At 41.8% G+C, this 18,845-nt stretch overlaps 1 protein-coding gene across 1 annotated transcript in view; it reads left to right on the top strand.

Moving 5' to 3' along the window:
* The window catches only part of TRPC5 (transient receptor potential cation channel subfamily C member 5), a 271,349-nt gene that overhangs the window by 145,916 nt on the left and 106,588 nt on the right, over positions 1-18,845 (top strand). Inside the window, exon 4 of the mRNA XM_070503016.1 lies at positions 12,972-13,493. Coding sequence (XP_070359117.1) covers positions 12,972-13,493 — 522 coding nt within the window. The remainder of the gene's footprint in view (positions 1-12,971; positions 13,494-18,845) is intronic.

The following is an 18,845-nucleotide window of genomic DNA, read 5'->3' as shown; positions in this document are numbered from 1 at the left end:
CCAGTACTCCCATTCTTGTTGCCAGACCTCTACAATATCAACGCCTCCTAGACCTCTGCATACATCCACACTCTCCAGAGACAGTGTTCTGCCCACATATTGAGAAACCTCTCTCTTATCCGCAACTAGCATGTCTAGGTTGCTTCTGATGCCAGGTAACCATCATTCCACCTGACTACCTTGAGTCCATATCACATGCTTGTTAACAACACAAGTTCTAGATCCAAACTGCTTGGATTAAAGTCATGCCTCCTGCATTTGCTAGCTGTGTAAGTTTAGACGAGTTACTTTACCTTACTGAGCTCAGTTTTCTTATCTATAAAATACAAATAGTGGGGGCCAGCCCCGTGGCCGAGTGGTTAAGTTTGTGTACTCCACTTCGGCAGCCCAGGGTTTCGCCGGTTTGGATCGTGGGCCCGGACATGGCACTGCTCGTCAGGCCACGTTGAGGCGGCATCCCACATGCCACAATTAGAAAGACCCACGACTAGAATATATAACTATGTACTGGGTGGATTTGGGGAGAAGCAGGAAAAAAATAGAAAAAAAATATGAATAGTGGTAGTTCATACCTCATAAATGAGATAATACATGTCAAGTGCTTAGCAAAGTTCCTAGCATGTTTCTAAGTATTTGGTAAATGTTAGCTATTACTCACTGCTAAGGTATTTCTAGATTGCTTCAACAGGCCTCTCTTGTCCAGTGATTATCAACCTTCTGGGGCAGCACTGTCCAATAGAACATTCTGCCACAATAGAAATGTTTTCTAACTATGCTGTCCTCTAAGGTAGTCATCCCATGGCCATTGAGTGGTTGAAATTTAGACAGTGTGATTGAGGAACTGGATTTTTAAAGCGTTATTTAATTTTAATTAATTCAAATTTAAATAGCCAAATGTCGCTAGTGGTTATCATAATGCACAACATACTTCTAGAGTTTTTCAAGCTTAATATTCCACCAAAAAGAAAATTCCAATAAACTCTCCTGGGGAAAGAAAGGAGGGGCATTCCTACTTTCTCTCCTTCCAGACATTGAGAAACCTTGTCCTGGTGAAGCCACTGTGCTGATAGGAGTGTGTTGCAATCCTCAGGCGTATTGGGATAGAAGAGCCTAAGACTGGCATGACTAATACTAGCTGGCTCTGTCGCTCCCTGCTCCAGTCAGCCTGATGCCAAACAAGCCTCGGACCCTGAGCAGTGGTTCCCAACTGAGGTGATTTTGCCCCTAGGGGACACTTGGCAATATCCAGAGAGACTTTTGGTTGTAAAAACTAGGGGATGGGAGAGCTGATACTGGCATCTAGCGAATAGAGACCAGGAATGCTGCTCAACATCCCACAATGCACAGGACAGCCCCCCACAACAAAGAATTATCTAGCCCCAATGTTGAGAAACTCTGCCCTCGAGGGATTCTTAAGCAATCTCAGACAGGGAAGCATCTATTCTGCTCTTAAAAGCCTCCAAAGACAGGGGGGTCTCTAACCTCCTTGAAGAATTCAATGCAATGTTTACACTACACTCGGTTTACTCCCTTAAAATTACCTGGAAGGAAATTGCTCCTTGCCATATGAGGGATAGAGTTTTAAAAAACAATTCTTCAATCTGGAAACATGCAGAGAAGAGAGTTCTCTAAGATGAGGAAGGCTGTAGAGAAAGAGAACTGGGTCTAGTTCAGCAATTGCTAGGATATTGGAAGGAAGAGAGCATTTGAACCTGCCGAAGCTTTAGGATGAATGACATGATAATTTCCGCAGGGTGTAATAAAGTGGCTGACCTCCTTACTCCATAAGATGATACAGTGTAAAAGGGTAAAGGCATTCTCAAAAGGGATTGAATTTAGATATGTTTACAGCTTCTGAAACCATAAGAGACTATTTAGAGGAGCCAGAAATATTAGGGCTATGCTTCTTTGAAATTGAGAACATGGAAGGAATTCATGCTCTCCCCTAACACCTCCTCCTGTGCCTCAGAGACAGAAGTCTGAGCTGTAAAGCCCGTGGGCCTGAGCCAGTCATAGGGCTAGAGCCTATATTTTAGGCCTCCTGAATTTCTCCAAGCTGCAGTTTAGGTACACTTTCTGATGTGCTGTCTTAGGGGAAAAGTTTAGGAGCTACTATGTTTACTACAGAAAACCAAACTGGATAACTCAGATCATAAATCCAGGGGCCGGCCTGGTGGCCCAGCAGTTGAGTGTGCTCGTTCTGCTTCTCGGCGGCCTGGGGTTCACCGGTTCGGATCCCGGGTCCAGACATGGCACTGCTTGGCAAGCCATGCTGTGGTAGGCATCCCACGTATAAACTAGAGGAAGATGGGCACAGATGTTAGCTCAGGGCCAGTCTTCCTCAGCAAAAAGAGGAGGATTGGCAGTAGTTAGCTCAGAGCTAATCTTCCTCAAAAAAAAAAGAGTCAGATCATAAATCCACTTCTTCTTCTTCTTGTAACTCTGAGCTTGAGGAAACTCTAAACTATCCTAAATAATGGTCCCCTACTTTTCTATCACTTTGTCTAACTATATACCAAATGCCTCTATGTAGCAGCGATCAGCAGAGCCAGCTATGCAAAATGCAACCCTGCAAATGTTTTACCACTATCTGGCAATTTGGAGGATAGAAGATAGTTGATGACTTTATAACGTTTCCTTTGCTGAAAGGATCAAGGATAGTCGTGCAAAGAGCAGTTAACCGTCTCGCCCCCAGGGACTATGCCCACGTTTAAAGTAGCTGTTGAGCAATAGTATTCTACCTCAGGAGACTCGTGCCAGGTGCCAGGCTTGCCTCAGGTGTGAATAACTGAGAGAAACAGGAATGTGGGTCTCAATACAATCGCCTCTCTGAAGCCTTGTCTTCCAATCACGTAACGCTTGAGTCTGATGCCTGCATTATGAACTGAGCAACTTTAAAACAAAACATCATTTGGCATGTGTATGGGGCATGAAATGAAAATGATGAGTGGCAGAGGGAGTACTCTTGACATTATTTAAGGTGAATTTTGCTTCTAGATTTCTGCTCTGGTTGCCTTTATACCTTTAAAAAGTTATCTTACCTACCACAAGCCGACTTTATGCCATTTTCTTTATTCAGGCTTATCCTACACTGCTTTTGAGAGTAGTGAGTGGTAGGAATTACCCTTTTATTACTTTCCTTTACACTCTGAGAACCAACTGAGCTTAATGTTTATGGCCTGAGTTCTTCTAGGCCTAAACTGGGACTCCTGGCAATACCTACCAATTTTCAATTGCATAGCAATAAACATACTTTTCAACTGTACATGTTAACTATTTAAAACAAAATAGAAGTTCTCAGCTCTTTTTGCATGAAAGACCCTCTTTTTGTTCATTCTGATTTTGTTTTGCTGGCAAATGTCTCCTATCAAGATCAGCGCCCACTGGGGGCCGGCCCCGTGGCTGAGTGGTTAAGTTCACGCGCTCTGCTTCAGCGGCCCAGGGTTTTGCCAGTTCGGATCCTGGACGTGGACATGACACCGCTCATCAGGCCGTACTGAGGCGGCATCCCACATGCCACAACTAGAACGACCCACAAATAAAAAAAAATACACAACTATGTACCGGGTGGCTTTGGGGGGAAAAAAAGGAAAAATAAAATCTTTAAAAAAAAAAAAAGATCAATGCCCGTTGGAAAAATTATAAAATAATAAATGGCTATTTGTATTGAATCCTAACATAGAGTTGACGTCAACCTGATTATCCTGGCCCTAACGTGATCTTGTGCCCTGGTTCGATCACCAAGATTTCTGCATCTTGGCTCTCAGCCCTGTCTAGAAACCTTTATCATGCTACCCAAACTCACACTAGTCACATGACGAGCAATGACATGGAAAACTCTAAATCAGCTTGGCAGCATCCTTTTTCCAGTAAAGCAATCTAAAAGAGAAATTTAATTTAAAAATCACATGGTGACCTATAAAAAATGAACCAAGAACAATGGCTTTTCTAAAGAGCTATTTGTATCAAGCTGCACCATAGAGCTACATGCAAAGTTGACTGTACACTCACACCGGCAGATCAGGGCTCCATTCCTCTGTGCAGTGCTAGAGACAAAGTGACCAGACCCTCACTTCTGACATTTTCCCAGTCTCCATAATAACCCACACCTCTGATCTACTTATTTTTTGACTTGTTGCATCATTTTCACAATTTCCCAGGAAATGTCATATCTTAACTGTATACAGGACGCCTTCGCAGGGTACTGGTTCCCCAAAGGCCACCCACATCATATCCCCTTCCAACCTTGGCTTCTTTTAGCTCTTCCTTTGTTTCTAGCATCCATCCCAAAGCTCACCTTACTTTTGGAGTTGATGGACCACGTTATTCATTATAACCCATATTTTGCAACGGAAAATGTATAGAATGGTTCATTTAACACTTTGTGACAACCTAGATTTGAGAAAAATGGCTTTCCAAGTTTCCTCCAACTAGAACCCTGAAATTATAAATTCTCACAACTTATGGAGTTAGCCGTGTATTATTTCCTCATAGACTTAGCTCCTGTCCTTTGAAAAATTAAGAGCCCCCATCTGATGAGAAAGAATAGTTTTGTGGGCTCTCAAACCTTTAGTAATGCTATATAATGTTGCTCTGAATTTAAGGTAGAACATTAGGTGATGAGGTTAATTATTACCCGATAAAACCTGCAACCCATACTTACAATATGTCTGAATATTCAATGTTGTTATTGTAGATTTGTTGATGTAATAAATGGAATTGTTGGTCTTTTGCTAGTTGGGGGTGAAGTACCACAGTGGTTAATAGTACAGGCTTTGGAGCCAAGCTGCCTGGGTTCAAGTTCTGGCCACTTTACTTCCTAGCTATGTGACCTTGGGCAAGGCACTTAGCTTCTCCATGGCTGAGTTTCCCTCAAGTGTAAAATGGGGATAATTACTATGCCTATAGCATAGAGTCATGGTGAGGACTGAATGAGATACTCTAGCATGGAACCTGGCCTATGGAAAGTGTTCAATAACTAACAGCCATTAGTGTTATTTTTTTAAGATTGGCCCTGAGCTAATATCTATTGCCAATCTTCTTTTTTTTTTCCTTTCTTCTTCTGCCCAAAGCCCCCCAGTACATAGTTGTATATTCTAGTTGTGAGTGCTTCTGGTTGTGCTATGTGGGACTCCGCCTCAGCATGGCCTGATGAGCCGTGCCATGTCCGCACCCAGGATCCAAACTGATGAAACCCCGGGCCACCAAAGCGGAGTGTGCAAACTTAACCACTCAGCCACGGGGCCGGCCCCATGTTTTAACACCTGCTATTCAGGCTAAGGCAGCCCTGATGGTCTAGTGGTTAAGATCCAGTGCTCTCACTGCCACAGCCCGGTCAGGGAACCACACCACCTGCCTGTCAGTTGTCATACTGTGGCAGTGGCATATTGCTATGATGCTGAGAGCTATGCCACAGGTATTTCAAATGCCAGTAGGGTCACCCATGGTGGACAGGTTTCAGTGGAGCTTCCAAAGTAAGACAGACTAGGGAGAAGGACCTGGTCACCCACTTCCGAAAAACTTGGCCATGAAAACCCTATGAATAGCAGCAGAGTATTGTCTGATACAGCGGCAGAAGGTGAGAGGATGAGGCTAAAAGACCGGGCAGGGTTCAACTCTGCTGTACACAGGGTAACTGTCTGAATCGACTTGACAGCAGTAACAACAAAAAAAACCTCAGGCTAACGCTGGCCACTGTTGTATACGTTATTATTTTTACATATCAATGTTGACTTTTTTTTAAAACACCAGGTGGGTTTTGTGACATTATCTCCAAATAAGTTTTGTCCATTTTAGTCTTCCAATCTAAATTATATACATGTTGGCCTTGAAATCAGCTGAGATGATTCAGTAAATACTAATTCTGGTGGTTCTGTTTTCACCAAAGTCTGGGAAACATTATTTCCCATCTGATGCTAATAGTTGCTCCAAAGTAGCTCATGCATCACCACTCCTAGCTGACTGACCTAGAGGTAAGGCAGAGTGGGCAGCTGGTAATGTGACGTGATCAGATGCTGGTGTTCTCCATTTCTGAGTAATACTGAGAAACGAAATTTTGTTTCCAACAGTCCTTTGGACTGCTGAAAAAGATTGAACATTAATTTTTTCTGGTATGTTAGGGTGGGGAGATAGAGACCCAGCATGTGAAAAAAGAGGTAGTGTGATTTCACTAAATCCAGGCACAAGATGGGAGATTCATTTCCAACATGATGCTATCAGGCCAGCTGTGTGAGGAAGTGCCAACAGGAGAGGTTCGGCCTATGACCAGACAGCATTGTGGGTATGAAGGAGGTGGCTCCTGATAAGGGTCTATCCATTAATTACAAATGGGGAGTTTAATTTCAGAAGCCTGTGATAAACTCGAGCAAGGGTGCCGAAGGCTGGTAACAACAGGGTTCAGAAAATTTTCAATTAGCAGATTGTGTCCAGTGATGACGTTCATGGAAATGAATATATCATTCGGGCCCCTTGAGAACAATAACCTTGTAAAAGCTCTAGCAAGTCCTAAGAGTAGGGAAAGTGGAGCGTCATCTATTCCTCTGTTGTGTCCTCTGGCAATGGAAGTTAGGTGAAAATATGAAGCAGCTGACTTTAGCTCACTCTTTTCACTGTGCTGCAAGTGTTTTGTGCGATGAGCTTTGAGGCGGGTGACTGTTCCAGGCTCGTTAATCCAGAAGGATCCTAGAGTATAATGCTAGCTTTCCACAGGGAGACCTAGGGCAGATCCAGGAGCAAACTCATTTGGGCCTGAATGCAAAGCCCCCGGGAGAGGCAGGCAAGGTAACTTCTTTAGTGGCCATGCCCTAAGCCCACATCATTGCAAATTTTAAAATTTAATCAAGTCCGTCCATGCACCAGCTTTCTTTAGAAGTACAGTTGAAGATAATGTGGACCAAATCTCATTTCTTGGTGTGTTGATTTCCTTCCCTTCCCCCACCACCACTCTTTTTCCTTTTTAAAAAACACGATTTTTAATGGGAAGCCCAAGATCATTCAGTATAATTTTGGAGTTCAAAGAGAAGGCAAAACTCGATAAGAAAAGAATAAAATTGAATTTTCTACCTGGCCTCAATCTGAACACAAAATGGCTGTAAGTGGATAATTTTTTTTAAAAAAAAAAAAGCTTAAATCATGGTCCTCATACAAATTTAAAGTGAACACATGTCAAAGATTCTGTTTAACTCACTAGTGAGGGAACCAGGAGACCAGAGATCTGCAAACTATGGCCAGCAAGCCAAATCCACTCTGTCACCTCTTTTTGTAAATAAAATTTTAGGGAGTACGGCCACACCCATTCATTTACATATTGCCTCTGGCTGTTTTCCTGCTACAATGGCAAAGTTGTACGGTCCGCAAAGCCTAACATGTACTGTCTGGTCTTTTACAGAAAAAAGTTTGCCGATTCCTGACATAGGCCATCAGGAATGCTGAAAGCAATTTACAAATAGATGCACGGGGCAATAATCAATTGCCTTTGGCCAGAGGAGAAATATTTGCATTACAATTTACAGAGTTGTAAAATAACTCAAAGACTATCAAAGGCAGGGATAATCCAGAAAATATGCTAGACCTGGGCTATTAGGCCAGTTACATGAACAGAAACTCAGACTAGGGATCCAGGGAGGAATCTTGTTTTACAAACTAGGGCACAAGTGGGGAAGAAGCTGGGATTCAGAAACTAACAAAACAAGGAGAGTGCCCTAACGCAGAGCCCCAGTGATTGGAATTTCGAATGGGGGAGGCTGACGCTGGCCGCTTGAGGGCTTCCTACTTCAAGACTCCATTGCTCTGGAAACTGGGGCAGGGCTGAGTCCTTGGGCAGATCAGCCGCCCAGCTCTGGGGGAGCCAGGGCAGAGTGGGCAGAGGCTGATCCTATGCACTCTCTTAGTTTCAACTACTATTATAGGCTGCAGACTCTCACATCTGCATTTCCAGCTCCGATCTTTCCTTCAAGATTCACGCTAAAGTTACACAATTTCCTGCTACTGTTATCATAGCTACTTCAAACTCAATACGGCCAAAATTGAACTTGGTTTAACCCTGAATCTGCTTTTTCTCCTGTGTTAACTATCTCCATTGATGATACTACTATTCCACTAGGCATGCAATCCAGAAACCTGACATCCTTGATTTCTTCTTCCAATGAAGAAGACACATCCAGTGAATGTCTTAAATCTGTGGTTTCCTGTCTATCTCTAGAATCACTGTCTAGTTTAAGATGTCAGCATCTCTTCACCTGGACTAATGATATCTTTTAACTAGTCTTCTTTCTGAAACTCATCCAGTGGTGTGCTGGAGCTGGCTTACATCAGCTGGCGAGAGCTGGTTCTATGCATCTCGTCCCAAGGCTTTGTTCCATGATAACATATTGGTAGCTTGAAATTAGCCACAATGCAAGTACTTAGACCACAGAAATTGGCAAGCACTACAAATCAAGATTTTTTTTTAATGGAGAGATGCTTGTTAAACATTTACCAGCACATTTACCACTGCCCATTCCCCACACTTTGGCCAAACTGATCTTTGTAAAACACTTGTTCAGCTATGCCACTCTCCTGATTAAAACTCTACAGTGGCTCCCCATGGACAAGAGATAACATTTTTTTCAACATGGCATACAAGGCCTTTTATCATCTGGCCCCTGCCTAAATGTCCAGCCTCCTCGCTTATCCTTCCTTCGTCTCACAAATTATGTGCTAGCTCAAAAGTCACAAAATGGCTCACTCAAGCCTAAATTGCCTCATATATGTATTTTTTTGGCCTGTACACTGTCTTTAAATTTTTTGAGCCAACATTTCAAACTATAAGAGATTCTCAACCAAATCCATATTTCTGACTTCTTTTGAAAAATTACAACATTGGGCCTTCATTTGTTTTTGTTGTTTTTGTTTTTGTTTTTGTTTTTGTTTTGAGGAAGATTAGCCCTGAGCTAACATCTGCTGCCAATCCTCCTCTTTTTTGCTAAGGAAGACTGGCCCTGAGTTCACATCCATGCCCATCTTCCTCTACTTTATATGTGGGATGCCCACCACAGCATGGCTTGCCAAGTTGTGCCATGTCCACACCCAGGATCCGAACGGCAAACTCCGGGCCGCCGAGAAACAGAACAAGCACACTTAACTGCTCCGCCACCGGGCCAGCCCCCCCTCATTTGTGCTTATAACAATTTTGTAACAATAAGGAGCTGAGCAGCAGATGCCTCCTTTGAGAGGGTGTGTGCTCTACAGTTCACCAGTTCCCACTATTTACTCATCCAAATTATGCATATGAACCCACACACAGCCTTCATTTATGTTACCCATTACCTGTTCGGCCCCTGTTGTAGACCATATCACAAAGTCCAGATTATTATCAGAAACCTCTGACACTGGTTATAGAATCTCTTTCTTTGCCATGGCTGTCCTGATGATAGTCCATGATCCCTGAACAGTCTAGGAAAGGAAAAGCAGCAGGAAGATGAGAGGCAGAAGCAGGAAGAGGAGTAGAAATCTGTGGTCTTTGGATCAGAGTCTCCATCTCGAAGCAATAGAATTGAGAAATTACAGGCAAGAACTCTCCTAGGTTTTTGTGACCTCAGGGTTCTTCCCTATAGAGCCCATCTGCTAACCTTCCTTAGAGTTTGGAATGTCTGCCTTCATCAGCTGGACATGAGAAGGAAAGACCCAAGGAAACTAGCTCATATTGACTCACATTGTGGGAGCCAGGTTTGTAAATGAGAGTCAATTCCTTATTTTGAGAATAGAAAACTTAATTCCTTTTTGCTGAGTGCCTGTTGTGTGTCTAGCATTGTGCTAGATGCCATGGGGAAAATAAGAGCAACATAAGACAGCTCTGCCTTCAAAGAGCTCACAACTTTATTGAGAGGGCAAGAAATCCATTACGTGAAATAATTAGAGAACAATATAAGGGATGGTTCAGAAAAGTGAGATCTGGGATGTAACCTAGTGCCCACAACATCTGCGTGGTGGTAAGGGATGGGATCTAGTTAAGAGGAGGAGCTATTGAAGAAGCCGGGGTTTACAACAGCCCTTCACTGGCAGAGAAATGGTGAGAGACCATTCCACATAGGGGATACCACAAGGACCTACACACAGAGACCAACGAACTAGGTGGATGTGGCAACTTGTGAATGGTAAGTTTGACTGGAGGAGAAAAAGCAGTCTGGGCAGGAGGACACGGTTGGTCATTGTAGACCAGTTTTCTTTCAAATAGATTTCCTCTCTGGTGTCAGGTACCCAGAAAGCCAAATGGAGAATCAGAGACTCCTTTTTGAGCACCAAGTCAAAGACAACAGAATCAGATGACTCCAGAAAGCATTTCATATTCTAGGCATAGACAGCAACGTTTCAGCTCCATGACACAAGTGGGGCTAAGCAATATTCAAAAGTACCATAGTATATCTTGGACAGACCCATCAGCAATGACATAAAGGGAAAGAGAAAATAAAAAGAGTAAGAAAGTAGAAAGAGCAAGGAAGTGGAGAGAGAGAGAGGACAGAAAGTGCACCATGGTAGGGAGCAGACACGTACCTCCAATCTAACCCAGGGAATCCTGTGCAACAGACTATCCTACTTCCACCCCTGTCCTCCTGCCTCTAGATCATGATAGAGATTGATGAATGCCCCTGCCCTCTGAGAAGGGGCAGATTCCCAGATCTGAGCGCCTTTCTTCTTGGGCAGACTGTGACACATTGCTCACTTACTCTCTCTCCCAACTCTAGGCTTTATGCCTATTGTTGTGTTTTATGTTCACTACCCATTCAGACCTACTTCTTCCTTAGTTGTAGGCTTATGTTAATTTCTGAGATTATTCTTTCCTGTGTCCAGTTTATTTTATGAGCCAATTGCTCACTTCCTGCTGTGTTGTTTGTAGCTGCTCCCTCTAAATGTTTAACAATGTTTTCTCACTGCTACACCCAAACAATTGATGACCAATGTGCAACCAGCTCTCAGCCATCCAAAGGCTGATGCGACCACTCCATGAAGGAAACAGATTTCTTGCAAACTCCTCCCCCTCCGTCTCCTCCCCTTTTCTGGCCACTTCCTGTTTGAGAATCCTTCATCTAAGGTGGGAAGGAGGCAAAGATGATGAAAAACTGTAGCTCATCCTTTTGTTAGTTCGCCAGCAACTGTGGGTTTCTAAAAACAAATTTTAAGAGCAAAAAGAAACTATTGATTAAAACATTTGTCTATTCTGTGAGACTCAGTTATCCATGTTTTGTTCTCCCCATTTAAAATGAGTGTTGGAACTGCTGTGTGTTTTTTTTTTTAATTGTATTAAGATCAATATTTCACAATCTGCTGGAGTCCTACTCATGGTTTGAATACACAGCTCCACCCCTCCATGAGGCCTCCTCTGACTAGTCCAGTCCTCTTTATTCTCTAGATCTGGATCCTATCACACGGAGATTCTCCTGTGGGTCTAACAAGCTGCCTCTGTTTCCCTATTAGACTGAGAACAGACTGGGTCCCAAAAGACACATTTTAAAGTTGAAAGATTTTTTTATTCATTGATCAGGTTCTGCAACCTCACCCAGAAATGCTCCAGAATACCCAAAGAACCCCTCTACCTTTCACTTGTAGCTGCTACTTACACCAAGCATTACATCATGGACAAAATTTTATCAAAGGCCCTTTGGCCCTCCTCCAAGCCTAGAGGTCCTCATTTAAAGAGTACTTCTTCCTTTGGCACATATGTTAGCTCAGCGACAATCTTCCTCAAGCAAAAAGAGGAAGATTGGCAACAGATGTTAGTTCAGGGCCAATCTTCCTCACCAAAAAAATAAAAATAAAATAAAGAGTACTTCTTCCTGACAATAACAGATTCTCTCTACCTTGCTAAGACCTACAGAAAGTTGGAGGAACACAGTCTGGCCTTGTTCTTTGGTCCCCTGAAGTCCTATATACATACAAAGTCAATGTAACTATTTGAGAGTGTCTTCAGTTTCCATGGCTAGCTTTAGTGGCATGGTCTTTAAGATTACTGGTTGTCTTTAGCCTTTCAAGCAACTATTTCTGCAGTCTCTAGTGCTCACTTAGAACTGAATACATACTACTACGTACTCCTACTTACCAACTTTATGTAAGTCTCCTCTACCCAACTCAGCTCCAGAAGGTCAGGAAAAATGTCCTTTACTAATCATTGAAACCAAAAATTGGTTCTTTGAAAAGTTCAGTAAATTCAATAAATCTCTAGCCAGGTGAACTAAGAATAAAAGAAAGAGGACACAAATTACTAATATCAGAAATGCAAGAGAGGACATCACTACCGATCCTATGGACATTAAAAGGACAATAAAGAAATACTCTGAATAACTCTGTGCCCATGAATTTGATAACCTAGATGAAATGGACCAATTCACAATTGTAAAAAGGGTGCCACTCTGATGGGAGATGTTGATGATGGGGAGGCTATGCATGAGTGGGGGCAGGGGATATATGAGAAACCTATGTACCTTCCCCTCAGTTTTGCTCTGAACCTAAAACTTCTGTAAAAGTTACATTGTTAAAAAATAAAAGATAATTATAATCACAGAAAAAAAAAAAAAATGTCCTTTACTTCTCTGTATCCCCCATTGTGCCTCAGACAGAACTGGGCATGTTGTGGTTGCATAATTTTAAGAGCCAAGCTCTAGAGTCATATTGCCTGGGTTTGAATCTTTGCTCTGCTACGAAAAGCTGTGTAACCTTAAGGTATGTTCTTTAACCTCTGTGTGCCTCAACTTCTTCATTTGGGGAGAATATTTACCTCACAAGGTTGTTGTGGGGATTAAATGAGTAAATACATGTAAAGTGCTGTATACCTGGCACACAGTAAGCAATCCACAAATAGCTATCATGGTCAGAAAAGGAATTGACAGAAGAATGGCGACTCTAATTCCTGAATCACTACCATTTGATGGGCCCCATGCTCCCTCTCCCTCCAAGCCTTAATCCTGCCTTTTTATGCTTTTTCATTTTATTGTATCTAGGTCCCCACTCTGATGATGGACACCCAGTTCTCCGAGTTCACACCAGACATCACTCCCATCATGCTGGCTGCCCACACCAACAACTACGAAATCATCAAGTTGCTTGTGCAAAAACGGGTCACTATCCCACGGCCCCACCAGATCCGCTGCAACTGTGTGGAGTGTGTGTCCAGTTCAGAGGTAGACAGCCTGCGCCACTCCCGTTCCCGACTGAACATCTATAAAGCTCTGGCAAGCCCCTCACTCATTGCCTTATCAAGCGAGGACCCCATCCTAACTGCCTTTCGCCTGGGCTGGGAGCTCAAGGAGCTCAGCAAGGTGGAGAATGAGTTCAAAGCTGAGTATGAGGAGCTCTCCCAACAGTGCAAGCTCTTTGCCAAAGACCTGCTGGACCAAGCTCGGAGCTCCCGGGAATTGGAGATCATCCTCAACCATCGAGATGACCACAGTGAAGAGCTTGACCCTCAGAAGTACCATGATCTGGCCAAGCTGAAGGTGGCGATCAAATACCACCAGAAAGAGGTAAGCTGAGCTCTTCTCTGCTTTCAGGGAAGCTTAAGCTCTCCAGAGCACCAAAGCAAGAGTCAGCATTTTTCTACCGCTTAGCCCTCTAACAAACAAATGTTTAGACAGACCTCAAAAACAGTTAGGTTCATTTATCCAAGTCACATGCAACCTCTGTATATTTTCTTTATGGTCAGTTAAGGAAGGAAAATACTGATCATCTGATTCTTTGATGGTAAAGCACTCATTCATCCAACAAATGCTTGTTTAGCACTGTTCTAGGTGTTTGAGATGCAGAAAACAGGCAGTGACCCTGCTTTCATGGAGCTTACAAGCTAGTGGTGGACACTAAGTAAATGATCACATTAGTGGATATATAATTACAAACTAATGTAAGCGCTCTGAAGGAGAACTTTTATGAGAACACATAACAAATGATCCTCCCCTACGTACTGGAGACATGGTGGGCAGTGATCATGGAGGGCTCACTGCCTGGATCCTGTTAACTGTTGACAGAACTGAGTCCTTGGCAGCCCCTCAGCAAGAAGGCTGAGATATGCATTTGAAAGATGGAGTCATACTCAGGGTGTGTAGTTCTGTGGAAGGCTGGAGCAACATCTGTGATGAGGTGATCTCCAAACTGTTAGGGTTACCTCTTTGAGGGAGGTCAGCCCAAGCAGATCACAGGAGAGGCTTTGCTTTCCAGCTCAGCCACATTTACAATCTAGTCTATGCTGTTCTATGCCATCTTATCCAACAATTTTGGGGAGCCTCCTAGCAAGCCTAATTTAGCTCTTTAAGGAGGCAACACAGTACCGTGGAAAGAGCCGGGACTTTGGAGCCAGAGAGACTGAGGATGGAATTCCAACTCACCAGCTGTATGACCTGAAGAAAGTCACTCAAATTTTCAGGACATTAGTTTTCTCATTTATAAAATGGAGATGGCAATAGTTCCTCTACTTCATAGGGCTATTATGGGAAATAAATGAGAAAATGCTAGTGGACAATGCATGGCACAGGAAATACTTTAATGTGCATTTCTATCTCTCTTCCAATGCTACCTGGAGTCAGATTCAAAGAGATGGAACCAAGAGGTGCTTGGTATCTGAAGAGCAACCAGCAGTGCCATCTCTTCATGGGTCCGTGCTCTGAGGCAAATCACATTGTGCACTAACCCAGGCCCTTTCTCTCAGACAAGAAAAAAAAAATACTATGCCTTTGTAATGAGGCAAAAATGAGTACCAGGGGCAACCTCAAAGGGGATAAAAGATGACAAAAGAGCAACAAGCAGATTGAAAGGGCTGCATTTGGGGAGATAGTAAATGAATAGGCCCACCTCTGCATCTCCTTATCCTGGTTTTGCCACTACTTGCTTTGTTTCACTAAGCCTGAAAAGTTACTTAACCTCACTTTTCTCTTCTGAAAAATAGGATAATAATGGGAGTACTTACCTCCCTGGAGAAATATAAAGTTTAAACAAAATAAAACAGGTAATATGCTTATGCACAGCACAATATTCAGCATACATTAGGCATTCAATAAATATTAGCTGCTGTTATTAATTTTCATGGTTACACACGAGGGACCCATGGTATGTGGTCTGATTCTGTGTACTAAAACTGTGGATAATAGATACACCAATGGCCCGTCCTCTCCCTTACCCTTCCCTCCCTTCCACTGCCCTGCTGTTGATGTGTAGTATCAGTTGTGTTAAGTAATCTGCTGGAAGGTCTAATTGACTTTTCTTCACTTTGATATATGTGTATATTTCCATTAATTACGTATATTATGGTTTTAATATGTTTTTCACTTTACATAAATTGTTATAATACTGTGAGAAAAAAAATCACAGATAGTTTTAGAACATGAATTGCTTTCAGGTAACAAAATGGTTAATGGGAACAGAAGTGTTAAATAATAGATATTGGGGGCCGGCCTGATGCCTCAGTGGTTAAGTTCGCACACTCCACTTCAGCGGCCCAGGGTTTGCAGGTTCAGATCCCCGGCACAGACCTAAGCACCGCTCATCAAGCCATGCTGTGGCAGTGTCCCACATACAAAATAGAGGAAGACTGGCACAGACGTTAGCTCATCAACAATCTTCCTCAAGTAAAAAGAGGAAGATTGGCAACAGATGTTAGCTCAGGGCCAATCTTCCTCACCGAAAATAAATAAATATAAAAACAAACAAAAAAATAGATATTGCAGAATATAACTAAAGTCTGCATTCCTTACCTTACTAGATAGCAGATAAACTTCATAAATCTAGGTCCCCATCCCCCTGAAAATTGACAAAGTATTTATGTTCAGTTTCACTGCAATATTTTATCAATTTTGTATTGATAGATCATCTCCCAACTACTTATCACTTGACCCCTTCTGTTCCTGTAATCTTCATTGGCCAATTTTAGTTAGTGCTCCATTTGTAAACCCTTGTGATGACTTCCTCACTCTCATGGGAATCTGCTTGGTATATGACCATGGAATCACCCTTGGATTCTACATTCACTGCCCTCCAACTTTCATTAACCTTCTCATCAGTTTTTCCCTCATGTTTTAGTCCTTTTACTTTCCTGAAACTTTGTCCCCTAGTCCCTTATTTCATAATTTCTCTTATTATTGTTATTACAGAATATCTCTGTTACTATATGTTCACATAATATCTTTTTCAGCTATTATATACCAAATAGCTATTATACCAAACTGAATGTTTCAAGGGGTTATATTTCTTTTTTTAATTACTTTATTGAGGTCATATTGGTTTATAACTTTGTGTAATTTCAGGTGTACATTATTATATATCAGTTTCTGTAGAAACTGCATCATGCTCACACCAATAGTCTAGTTTTTATCAATCACCAAACATATGTGACCCTTTACCCACAAGGGCTTATATTTCTTTTTGCCCTCTTAATTAGGCATCAGATATTCCAAAATTGTTTTCAGGGTCCATTTACCGTATGCAGTCAAGTGGAAAGAGTTATTTGTTTTATTGTGGTAAAATATACGTAACGTAAAATTTACCATTTTAACCATTTTTAAGTTTACAGTTCAGTGGCATTAAGTACATTCACGTTGTTGTGCAACCATCACCACTAGGACTCATTTTTTGAAGATGTCCAAATTTTGGGGTGTCCACTTTTCTTTCACTAGTGAGTCCATACAATTAGTTTCATATTTTGTGGACCACATTATTTTTAACCCATAACACTAGCAAAGGAGTACCTTGTAACTATTCAAATTTATGGATATTCAGCAGTAATACAAAAGCAATCCAAAAAGCACTGTATTTATGCAAAGATCAACAATTTTAGGCCTGGTGGTATTCATCCATCATTGTGAATGGGAACTCTGGAATTTAATAGACTGAGCTGTTTCAGCGAGAGTACATCAAACTCCAATTCCAGGTTTGCAGCAAATGCAGCAAGGACAGTGAGTGACTCTCAACTTCAATGTCCATAATTTCATGAAAAAGAAAATACTTTCACAGAGCCACATAAACCCAAATATGGCCCAAACTTTAGTCTTATAACTGGAGACTTCAGAATAATTTTGGGATTTATATATTTAGCTCTCAATTTTCCAAGATAAATTACCTTAACAATGGCCATGGATCAATTTTAGTTTAGTTTCTCTTCAAACTAAGCCACACTGAATAGCAGGGGAGGCTTAAGAATTCAGATATACCTTAAGGTTTGCACTCCAAAGGCACAGCTTCCAGAATGCAAAACATGATTTATACTCACCAAGATCTATAAATCTCTTCTGAATTGTGACTTCATTTCCACTAAAGAACTCAGTAATCCTTCCTAATCTGTGAATTACAGTTTTTAAAAATTCTGTGATTCCATTGAGGTTCTAATGAGTATAGTCTCTAATTGCTCTCTATTCAATCCACATATCTAGTTTAAGACTGAATAGTTTCATCTCGAACAAATCAGCAATGTCCTTACTTGGGGGGTGTTTTTGTAATTTCAAGTTTACTGTGCTTGGATAAGGAACACAATCCTGCGCGCTACTGAGGTTCTCACAATTCAGCTGTCTGTGAGCACTTCATTCTCAGAAGTTCTTGAGCTGAGGAAAAAGACTGATAGGTCTGGACAATAAATATCTAGAATCTAGTCTTAAAAAAAGTGAAACATACACACAGCACTTAAGGCCACAATGTAGGATATAAGGGAACTCGGCAAACCGATCTTTTCTTCAGACACAAATAAATGAATGAAAACTAACTTTATCTTTCTATTATATCTATGGCAAATGAACTCAGCTTTTCTATGTTAGATAAAATTCCTCAAATTCCTTAGAGGTATATAGTAGTTTATGTGTGCTTACTCATCAAGGAGAAAAATATATTAACATCTTACATGAGTTACACCCCAGAGTTTAGTGGAACACATTCAGTTTGAAGGTTGCATGTTGGGAGCCCTTAAACAAGTTGACGATATTTTTCAAAAGGCCAGCTTTTCCAGATGACCTTTAGGCCCTGAAGAAGGCTAGACAAGAATTATCTCCTAGGACCAGAATTATTCAGAGGGGAAACAACCTCTAGTTGTGAATGGGACAACTGAGCTAAAAGAGAAAAATAGTCTTTTTTGTCTTACTTGATTCCATACTTGACTCCAGTTGGACCATGAGGTTCTAACCTCAAGGATGGGTAGGTTGCTTCCTCAGTGTCTATACTCAGAACAGGACTCAGAACAGGAAAGAGCAGATGCACCACTTCTCCACTTCCTCGTGTCATCCCTGCTGACACCCTGTTCAATCATTTAAAGCATGCTGTGATTCCAACCGGGCAGAAGTACGTAGTACAAATGGGAACTTTCTCAACAGGGGAGGGTTTGTAAGAGGGGAGCATCGGAGACTCCTGCACCAGGGAAAAGTACCCAAAGATAAGCTCACGCACATCTAAATGTTTCAAACAAACAACACGTCTGTCTCTTAAACCTTGAGCCAAAAAGCTGTATTCCATACACACACACACACACACACAAAAACAAAACCAGACAATATTTTTCTCTATAAAATGAGCTGCAACACAACAGATTTTCCAAAACTGGAAGTTAGGGGGCTGCCAATATTTAAAATTTAGAAGATATAGCTTCAAGAAAGGCCAATGTATGGCTGTTAGCTCAGGGCCAGTCTTCCTCAGCAAAAAGAGGAGGATTGGCAGTAGTCATCTCAGGGCTAATCTTCCTCAAAAAAAAAAAAGGCCAATGTTTCCCCAAGTTTAAGTAAGAATAAAACTATTTAAAATGATCAATTTTGCCAGAATTTGTTATAATCTAGAGGCATGTGTTTTCAACAACAGATTTTGTTAATGGCATCATTGATTAAAGGAATCTGAAACACTAAAGTTGCATCTCATAA

Source organism: Equus asinus, chromosome X (genome assembly GCF_041296235.1).
Source record: "Equus asinus isolate D_3611 breed Donkey chromosome X, EquAss-T2T_v2, whole genome shotgun sequence".
Classification (NCBI taxonomy): Eukaryota; Metazoa; Chordata; class Mammalia; order Perissodactyla; family Equidae; genus Equus; species Equus asinus.
Note: the sequence above shows the minus strand (reverse complement) of the source record. Positions and strands in the feature narration are given on the sequence as shown.